This window comes from Penaeus vannamei, chromosome 22 (assembly GCF_042767895.1).
Source record: "Penaeus vannamei isolate JL-2024 chromosome 22, ASM4276789v1, whole genome shotgun sequence".
Classification (NCBI taxonomy): domain Eukaryota; kingdom Metazoa; phylum Arthropoda; class Malacostraca; order Decapoda; family Penaeidae; genus Penaeus; species Penaeus vannamei.
In genome coordinates this window covers 8,629,631-8,639,630 of record NC_091570.1, presented here as the reverse complement: position 1 = coordinate 8,639,630, position 10,000 = coordinate 8,629,631, and the positions used below count along the sequence as shown (strand labels likewise).

At 44.8% G+C, this 10,000-nt stretch overlaps 1 protein-coding gene across 1 annotated transcript in view; it reads left to right on the top strand.

The window, feature by feature from the left end:
* Window positions 1-10,000, top strand: part of LOC138865710 (U1 small nuclear ribonucleoprotein 70 kDa-like) — a 27,479-nt gene that overhangs the window by 11,379 nt on the left and 6,100 nt on the right. The window contains exon 5 of the mRNA XM_070137007.1: window positions 3,427-3,630. Coding sequence (XP_069993108.1) covers window positions 3,427-3,630 — 204 coding nt within the window. The remainder of the gene's footprint in view (window positions 1-3,426; window positions 3,631-10,000) is intronic.

Sequence of the window (10,000 nt, the reverse complement as noted above, 5' to 3'; positions counted from 1 at the left end):
GGAAAGGAAGAAGGGGAAGGAGGAGGGAGAGGTGGGAGGAGGAGGGGAAGTGGAAGGAGGGGTAGGGGGAGCAACATCACCGCTCTATACAGTCGAGAAGGGAAGTGATGCGAAGGACAATACGAGCGAATGATTGGGGATTGAATCGGGGAAGAAAGGAGGAGGAGGTGAGATTAGGATTGAGGAGAAGGAGGGGAGGCGAAGAAGAGGGGAGGAGGAGGGAAGGGAGGAGGAGGAGGGGAAGAAGAGGAGGAAGGGAGGAGAGGAGGAAGGTGAAGGGAGGAGGAGGAGGAGGTGAAGGAGGAGGAGGAGGAGTTAGGAGAGGAAGAAGAAGAGGAGGAGAGGAGGAGGAGGAGGAGGAGGAGGAGGAGAGAACTGGTGGACGTGGAAGGAGGTGATAAGAAGGGGGATGTAATGGAAGTGGAAAAGAAAAGGAAGTAAAGGAGATTACAGATTATATGGAAATGGAAAAGGAGACAGAAGATAGGTGGTGGAAAAGAAAGAAAGGAGTAGGAGAAGGATGGAAAGGAACTGGGAAAAGAAAAAGAGGAAGAGAAGAATGAAGAGGAAGAGGAAGAGAAGGATGAAGAGGAGCTAATAAAACAAAGAGAGAGTAGAAGGATGGAGAGAAAAGAGAAAGGGAAGATTAGGAGGACGAAAGAGATGAAGAGGAAGTGGTAAAGAAACAGGAGAACAAGAAGAACGATGAGGAATAAGCAAGTCATCGGAAAAAGCAGTAAAAAAATAATAAATGATAAACAAATAATAATAAGAACGACGAGAAGACCAAAGGAAAGGAACGACCCGAACGAAGAGCATCTCGAGTGACTAAAGGAACTCCCCTCAACCCGTCTGAGATGCTGGGGGGGGGGGGGGGGACGAGGCACCATTTCCGAAAATTACGTGAGATGCCGTTCTCCACGAGCCTTTAATCCCCCTTCGCCCTCTTCAGCGCCTCCCTCCTCGCTTATAATGGCAATATACGGAAAGATAGGGCGGCGAGAGATTGAAAGAATCAAGGGCGCGATCGATAGAGAGGAGCAGAAGGGAAGTATATGGAAGATTACGAGAAGGAGGAGGAGAGAGAATACGAGAGAGAGAGAGACTGGGAGATTGAGAGATAGATCAACATTTATGGATAAAGATGGGAAGCTAGAGACACGGGAGAGGGATAGAATAGAAGATGGCGTTGGCTAAGGTGAGAGAGAGAGAAGGTGGATAAGGTAGGAAACGATAAATAGAGGGGCTAGGAAGAGAGCGATAGCAAGAGAAAGAGAGGAGGAGAGATAATACGAGAGAGAGAGACTGGGAGATTGGGTGATAGATCAACATTTATGGATAAAGATGGGAAGCTAGAGACACGGGAGAAGGATAGAATAGAAGATGGCGTTGGCTAAGGTGAGGGAGAGAGAAGGTGGATAAGGTAGGACACGATAAATAGAGGGGCTAGGAAGGGGCTAGATAGAGATAGAGAGAGAAAGAGAGAAGGAGGAGAGAGAATACGGGAGAGAGAGACTGGGAGATTGGGCGATAGATCAACCTTTATGGATAAAGATGGGAAGCTAGAAGCAAGAGAGAAGAATAGAATAGAAGACGGCGTAAGGTGAGGGAGAGAGAGAAAGTGAATAAGGTAGGACACAAAAAATAGAGAGCGATAGGAAGAGAGCGAGAGCGATGGATAGATAGAGATAGAGTGAGAAAGAGAAAGAGGGCGAGAGATAGATTAGAAGACACACACACACAGAGGGGAGGGAGGAAGGGAAGGAGAGAGAGAGAGAGAGGAGAAAGAGAGAGAGAGAGAGAGAGAGAGAGAGAGAGAGAGGGAGAGAGAGAGAGAGAGAGAGAGAGAGAGAGAGAGAGAGAGAGAGAGAGAGAGAGAGAGAGAGAGAGAGAGAGAGAGATACAAAGAGAGAGAGAGATACAGACAAAGATAGAGAGAGAGAAAGAAATAAAAAGAAAGAGAAACACACACACAAAGAGAGATAAAAAGTCAGAGACAGACAGACAGACTGAGAGTGAGTGCCCCAAGCGAACCAGATCCGCTAAACGAATTATTTGGGCTTTCATGAAATCGCATGATGCAAGTCCCTCTCCTCTTTGGCTTAAAATTTTATCCATCTGTTTGTTCCCTGAAATTCATTGAACATTGTCACTGTGGAGCGTCCAAACGTTCAACGCCCTATAACGTAAACATAAGCTTTAGTCTCTTTATCCCTTTTTGAATATATATTGCAATATATATGTGAAGCGAAGGGGGGGGCGGGGGGAGGGGGGGTTATATTTTAACGATCAAACAATGAAAACGAACAAATGTTTTAGATAAAAATTTGTGCCTACACGCAAGCGTAAACATTATGTACATAGAAATATACTCTCTCTGTTTATGGATATACATACATACATATATCCAAACGTATATACATACATATATATCTATATCTATATCTATCTATCTATCTATCTATATATATATATATATACCTATATATCTATCTCTCTCTCTCTCTCTCTCTCTCTCTCTCTCTCTCTCTCTCTCTCTCTCTCTCTCTCTCTCTCTCTTTATATATATATATATATATATATATATATATATATATATATATATATATGCATGTACATAGACTCGTACATACATCCCATTCACACAGACGCAAATACGCCCAAACGCCCAAACTTCCCTTGCGTGCAACGACGCACGTCTTTCCGTAACGACGCAGCACACGCCACGTGGAAAGGACGACGAATCTCTTAATTATGACCCCCCCCCCTCCCCCCTCCCCCCACCCATCCCCCGCGCGCCTCTCTTTCCCTGTGAAAATAACACCGAATAACACTCGTCTCTGGTCTCGTTCGGTCTCGTTCGGTCTCGTTCGGTCTCGTTCGGTCTCGTTCGGGGTCCTAAAGGTGCTGTCACACTAGCACTTATTCCGTCAATTTTTTGACAATTTTCTGAAATTTTGTCCATTTTTTTTAGAGAATTGTCGATTTTCCAGTCAGACGATAACGATCGTTTCCGTCAACTATTTTCAGCCAAGCATAGTCAAATCAAGACCTATATTCTATATTTGTATTGATGTTAAATAAAATTGTCCAAAAAAATTGACGGAAAAAAGTCAAATCAAGAACTATATTCTATATTTGTATTGATCTTAAATAAAATTGTCCACAACAAATTGACGAAAAAAAAGTGCTCGTGTGACAGCACCTTCGGGCCAGCGCTCGTTTCTCTCTCCCTCGCATGCCTCGGCGCTCGTGGAAGGACTGTAAAATAAAACGGTATTTGAGGACTTGGCATCGGGCGGACGGACGACGGAGGCCCGACACCGGCGACGGCCAGCGAGGAGGCACGTGCGCCATCTCGGGGACCTGCAGCGATTCCAAGTTGCACGGGGACGTTGAGGCACGGACACGTTGAGGCACGGAGAGGCTGCAAGAAGAAGAAGAAGTGGCACGAGAGAGAGAGAGAGAGAGAGAGAGAGAGAGAGAGAGAGAGAGAGAAAGAAAGAAAGAGAGAGAGAGAGAGAGAGAGAGAGAGAGAGAAAGAAAACACGGCTCGGTGATCGTTCACTTCTTTCTATACGCTTCTTTGTTATCACCACTGCGCATGGAGCCAAAATCAACGCTGGCAAAGTGTGTAGATAACAACAACAACAACAACAACAAAAAGAAGAAGAAGAAAAAAGAAAGAAGAAAAGGGAGAGATGGCAGAAAAAAGTTGGCGAGATTTGGCGTCGAAAGTGCATACAGAGAACAAGTACTGATGGGGCTGGTAACTTTGGCACACACACTGCAGAGGTATTGGTGTCACAGGTAGAGTTGGAAGATGTAGTGGCAGCACAATTAGATGTGATGCAATGGGAGAGGGAGAGAGAGAAGAGAATAAAAGAGAAGAGAAGAAGAGAGAGAGAGGAGAGAAGAAAAGAGAGAGAGAGGAGAAGAAGAGAGAGAGGAGAAGAAAAGAGAGAGAGGGGAGAAGAAAAGAGAGAGTGAGGAGAAACAAAGAAAAGAAATGAAAAGAGGAGAGAGGGGAAGAAAAGAAAAGAGAGAGAGAGGAGAAGAAAGAAATGAAAAGAGGTGAGAAGAGAATAAAAGAAAAGAAGGATAGAAGAGGAGATAGAGAAGAAAAGAAAAGAGAGAGGAGAACAAAGAAATGAAAAGAGGTGAGAAGAGAATAAAAGAAAAGAAGGATAGAATAAAAGAGAAAGAAGAAAAAATAAAAGAAAAGATAAGAGAAGAAAATGAAAGAAAAGGAGAGAGAGGAGAGAAAGAAAAGTGAGATGGAAAAAGAGAGATAGACAGACAGAGAGAGAGAGAGAAAAATATAGAAAAGAAAGAAAAGGGAGAGAGAGAGAGAGAAAGGAAAAGTGAGATAGAAACAAAGAAAAGGAGAGAGAGAGAGATAGACCAGTGTAGAAACAGAAAGAGACCTTGAGAGAAAGAGAGAGAGAGAGACAGACAGACAGACCAACATAGAAACAAAAAGTAACCTCGAGGTAAAAAGCGAAACAAAAAAAAAAAAAAAAACGAGAAAAGGCACTGAGAGGCGACTCCGCCTCAGCAGACGAAGCTCTCTCCTCGCACACGACTCCAAGCGGGACAAACTCGACAAACCAAACACCGAGATTCAAACAAACAATTTTCCCGCGGGAAATTACGCTCCGGAGTTCAGCCTCGAGAAGTGTCGAGGAAAGCAGCTTCATTCTGCGCCGCTGAAGGAGCCTGAAGCGGAGGAAGCTTAGGCTCGGCGTCCGCGCGCTCTCAGCTTAAGTGGAAAAAAGTAATCGCAGCTGTAAATTCCCTCAGTAAAAGTTAACAAACGATATATTTATATATATATATATATATATATATATATATATATATATATATATATATATATATATATATATATATATATATATATACATACATACATACATACATACACACACACACACACACACACACACACACACACACACACACACATACACACACACACACACACACACACACACACACACACACACACACACACACACACACACACACACACACACACACACATGTGTATGTGTGTGTGTACATGTATATGTATAAATATAAATAGATAGATAAAGAGAGAGAGAGAGAGAGATAGAGATAGAAAGATAAATAGAAGAGAGAGAGAGAGAGAGAGAGAGAGAGAGAGAGAGAGAGAGAGAGAGAGAGAGAGAGAGAGAGAGAGAGAGAGAGAGAGAGAGAGACATATATACATATATACATATAAACATATGTGTGTATATATATATATATATATATATATATATATATATATATATATATATATATATATATATATATATATAGACACACACACACACACACACACACACACATATATATATATATAAATGCAGAGTAAAATCTAAGACATATGTACTGTATTTCACCAGTCTTGCAGTAATTAAGAGTAGAAAGTATGTAGTGCATTCTTCAGCTTTTACATTAATTAAATTACGACGGAACATTATTCTTCCCTGAACATTATTTATTGCACAAAACCATTTACGAAATCTACTTCAAATTGCTCTACGTGAATATCAGGTGAGAATTAAACCCCACAGCAGCCTGCCATACTTTTTGTAAACTTATTTCTCTCTCGGTCTTTTTTCTTCTTCATTCTTCTTTCTTTCTTTTTGGTTTTATTTCTTCTTTGCCTTTCATTTTCTCCTTCTTTTTTCTTTCTTTCTTGTTTTTTTCCTCTTAATTTGCGTCTAAATATCACTTGAAAGCGAGTAAGTGCGAGTAAGTGGACAAAAAACTACTTGAAGAGAGTACTCCTGTCTGCAGTTTGCTCCCAAAGGCTGACGAAATAATTAATCCATTCGCGAACCAGAAGGGAATAGGAAGAAGGAGAAGGAGAGGAAGAAGAAGGGAAAGGAGGAGGAGAAAGAGAGAGAAGAGGAGAGGAAGGGAGGAGGAGAAATAGGAGAACGAGAAGGAAGGGGAGGAGGAGGAGAAGGAGAAGGGGGAGGAGGAGAACGAGAAAGAGGAGGAGGAAGTAGAAGAAACATGGGAAGAGCAAAAGAAGGAGGAGGATAACGACGACGACGAGGAAGAGGAATAGGGGCCAAATAAGAAAAGAAAGAGGAAGAAGAGGGGAAGGAAAATGGAAGAGGAAAGGAAAAGAATAATGGAAGAGAGAAAAGACGGCGAAAGAAAGAGAGAAGACCTAATTAAAGAGTTCCCGAAAAGAAGGGCAAAAACAAAGAAAAAGAAAATATAAAATAATGAGAGAGAGACGAGGAAAATAGCAGGTGACGCAAAGATGAAGAAAGAAAGAATAGAAAAAGAATGGGGAGTTGCAGAGACGGAGAAAGAAAGAAAGGGGGTTGCAGAGACGAAGAAAGAAAGAATAGAGAAAGAAAGAGTTGCAGAGACGAAGAAAGAAAGAATAGAGAAAGAATGAGGAGTTGCAGCGACGAAGAAACAAAGAATAGAGAAGAGAAAGAGGGAGTTGCAGAGACGAAGAAAGAAAGAATAGAGAAGAGAAAGAGAGAGTTGCAGAGACGAAGAAAGAAAGAATAGAGAAGAGAAAGAGAGAGTTGCAGAGACGAAGAAAGAAAGAATAGAGAAGAGAAAGAGAGAGTTGCAGAGACGAAGAAATAAATAAAAGAGAAGAGAAAGAGAGAGTTGCAGCGACGAAAAAAGAAAGAAAGAACAGAGAAAGAGAGAGTTGCAGAGACGAAGAAGAGAAGAGGAGGAGAAGAGAAGGGAGAATTACTCCTCAGAACAGACATCACTAACACACACACTTGGCTTGTCCTTTGGAAGTCGAGAGTTACGTATGTTTGTCCTGTTGCTCCCTCGGCCACGTGGGGAGCAGACGGACGGGGAGAAGGAAAGAGAAAGAAGAGAAAAACGTACCAAAGGAAGAAGGAAAATGAGGAGAGAGAAAGAAGGGGAATGAGAAAGAAAAGAAAAACGTACCAAAGGAAGAAGGAAAAAGAGGATAGAGAAAGAAGGGGAAGGAGAAAAGATAAGAAAAACGTACCAAAGGAAGATGGTAAAAGTGGAGAGAGAAGGAAGAGGAAAAGGAAAGAAGAAGAAAAGAGAAATAAAAGGAAGAAGGAAAAAGACGGACAGGAGAAGGAATGAGAAAGAAAGAAAAAAATATACCAAAGGAACGAGGGAAAAGGAGAGAAGAAGGAAAGAAATAAGAGTGGAGGAGCAGACGGACGGGAGAAGGAAGGAAAAATGTACCAAAGGAAGGGAGAAGAAGAAAGAAGTGGAAGAAGAAATGAAAGTGGGGAATACGAAAGAAAAGATAATAAAACGTATCAAAGGAAAATGGTAAAAGTGGAGAGAGAAAGAAGAGGAAAAGGAAAGAAGAAGAGGAAGGAGAAATAAAAGTGGGGAGCAAACGGACGGGGAGAAGGAAAGAAAGAAAAACGTGGAAGAAGGAAAGGAGAGAGAAGAAGGAAAGAGAAAGAAAAGAAAAAATGTACCAAAGGAAGAAGGAAAAAGAGAAGAGAGAAAGAAGGGGAAGGAGAAAAGATAAGAAAAACGTACCAAAGGAAGATGGTAAAAGTGGAGAGAGAAGGAAGAGGAAAAGGAAAGAAGAAGAGGAATGAGAAATAAAAGTGGGGAGCAGACGGACGGGGAGAAGGAAAGAGAAAGAAAAGAAAAAACGAACCAAAGGAACGAGGGAAAAGAGGAGAGAGAAGGAAAAAGAAAGAAGAAGGGAGGGAAGCGCAGAAGGAAGGAGAAATAAAAGTGGAGAGAAGACAGAAGTAGAAAGAAAAGAAAAGAAAAGCGTACAAAAGGAGCGAGGAAAAATAGTAGATAGAAAGAAGAAGAAAGAGAAAGAAGGAGGGCAAGAAACGCAAAAGGAAAGACAAATAAACGTGGAGAAAAGAAAGGCATGAAGAAGGAAAAAGAAAGGAAAACAAAACGCAAAAAGAAGAGGAAAAAGAAAACGAGAAAAGAAAGTAGACGAGAAGTAATGAGCGAGAACTTAAAACGGAAAAGGAAAGAAGAAAAGAGTGGAGAGAAAGAGGAAAAAAAAGAAAAAATAGGATAGGCAAGAAACATAAAAAAGCACAAGAGAGAGAGAGAGAAGAAAAAAAAAACTGAAAAGAGGAGGAAAGGGAAATGGGAAAACCGAAGAGGAAGCAGAGAAGCGAAAAGAAGGGGAGGGAATATAGTGATGAAAAGAGGAGAAAGTCAAGGAGGGGTGATGAAAGCACACAGCGAGGGGAAGAGAATCAAAATTGCAACGAATAAGGAAGTAGGATGAAGGGAGAGGATAGGCATAGACGGAGACAGAAGGGAACGGGGAGAGATACCCCCTGCCAGCCGGGGGGTGGGGGGGGGGGTCTTCGCGTCTGCCGAGACGTTTGCGATGGGGGGGGGGGAGGGGGAGAGATTCACGACCGGACAGGTGGTGGGCCAGTCCGCGCTGCTCCCTCCTCCTCTTTCTCCCCTTCTTCCTCCTCATTACCATCTTCTTCCTCGTCTCCTCTTTCCTCCCTCCATCCCTCCTTCTTTCCCATCTCCTCCTTCTCTTCTTCTTCCTCCTCATCATGTTCTTCCTCGTCCTCCTCCTTCCCTCCCTCCCTCCTTGCTTCCTCCTTCCCTCCCTCTCTCCCTCCTCCTCCTTCTCCTCTCTTCCCTACTCTCGCATTCCCCTCTCATTTCCTCCCAACCCACTTTCTCATTCTCTTTCCTCCTCCGCCTACCTTCCCCCGCCTCGCATTCTTCTTCTTCCTCTTCCATTTCCTCCATTCCTCCGTATTGCATTCTTCTTCCATCTTTCCTCCTTTCGCCATCACCTCATTCCTTCTCCTCCCTCTCTTCTTTCGTTTCCTCATCCTTCCTCTTATATCTCTCCTTCAGTACTTTTTATTTCCTCTTCTCTCTTCCTTCATCCTTTCTCTTTCCTCTCCCTTCCTCCTCCCATCTCTTCCTCCTTCAATCCCTCTCCTTTCTCATCTTTCTTCATCTCTCCTCTCTCTATCAATCCCTTCCCTCTCTCCTCCTCCTTCCTCCCTCCCCTCTCTCCTCCTCCTTCCTCCCTCCCCTCTCTCACTCTTCCCTTCCTCACTTCCCTCTCCCTACCCTCTCTCCCTCCTCCTTCCTCCCTCCCCTCCCCTCTCTCCTTCTCCTTTCTCCCTCCCCTCTCTCCTCCCACTCCTTCCTCTCCCCCTCTCCCCTACTCCCTCCTTCCCTCTCCCCCTCTCCCTACCCTCTCTCCCTCCTCCTTCCTCCCTTCCCTCTCTCCCTCCTCCCCTTCCTCTTCCCTGTCCCTACACCTCTCTCCTCTTCCCACTCTCCCTACCCTCTTTCACTCCCTCCTTCCTCCTCTCCCCTCTCCCTACAGCTCTCTCCTCCTCCCTTCCTCCCTACCCTCTCCCCTCTCCCTCCCCCTCTCTCCCTCCCTCCTTCCTCTCCCCTCTCCCTTCCCCCCACCCTCCTCCTACCCCCCCCCCCCCTATCCTCCTCGCCCCCCCACCTCTCCCTCCCCCAGCCACATGACCGACGAAAGCGTAAACACGTAGCAGCCAACACCTGTTATACGCAAGTTTATCGTGGGATTAAAGTCGCCATTTCTGATTTCTGGCGTCAACACGATCATCATGGCAACACTCATGGCCAGGGAAGGAGGGGAGGGAAGGAGGAGGGGAGGGAGAAGAGGGAAGGAGGGGGAGGAGGGAAGGAGGGGGAGGAGGAGGAGGAGGGGAAGGAGGAGGAGGAGGCGGGGAAGGAGGGGAGGGAGGAGGCGAGAGAGGGAGGGGAGGAGGGGAAGCGGGGGAGGGAGGGGAGGGAGAAGAGGGAAGGAGGAGGAGGAGAGGGAGGAGGAGGAGGGGGAGAGGGAAGGAGGGAGGAGGAGGGAATAGGAGGGAGGAGGGAGAAGAGGGAGGAGGGGAGGAGGGAGAGAGATGGGGGAGGAGGAGGGAGGAGAGAAAGAGGGAAGGATGGGGGAGGAGGGAAGAGAAGGAAGGAGGGAAGGGGAGGAGAGGAAGGGAAGGAGGGAGGA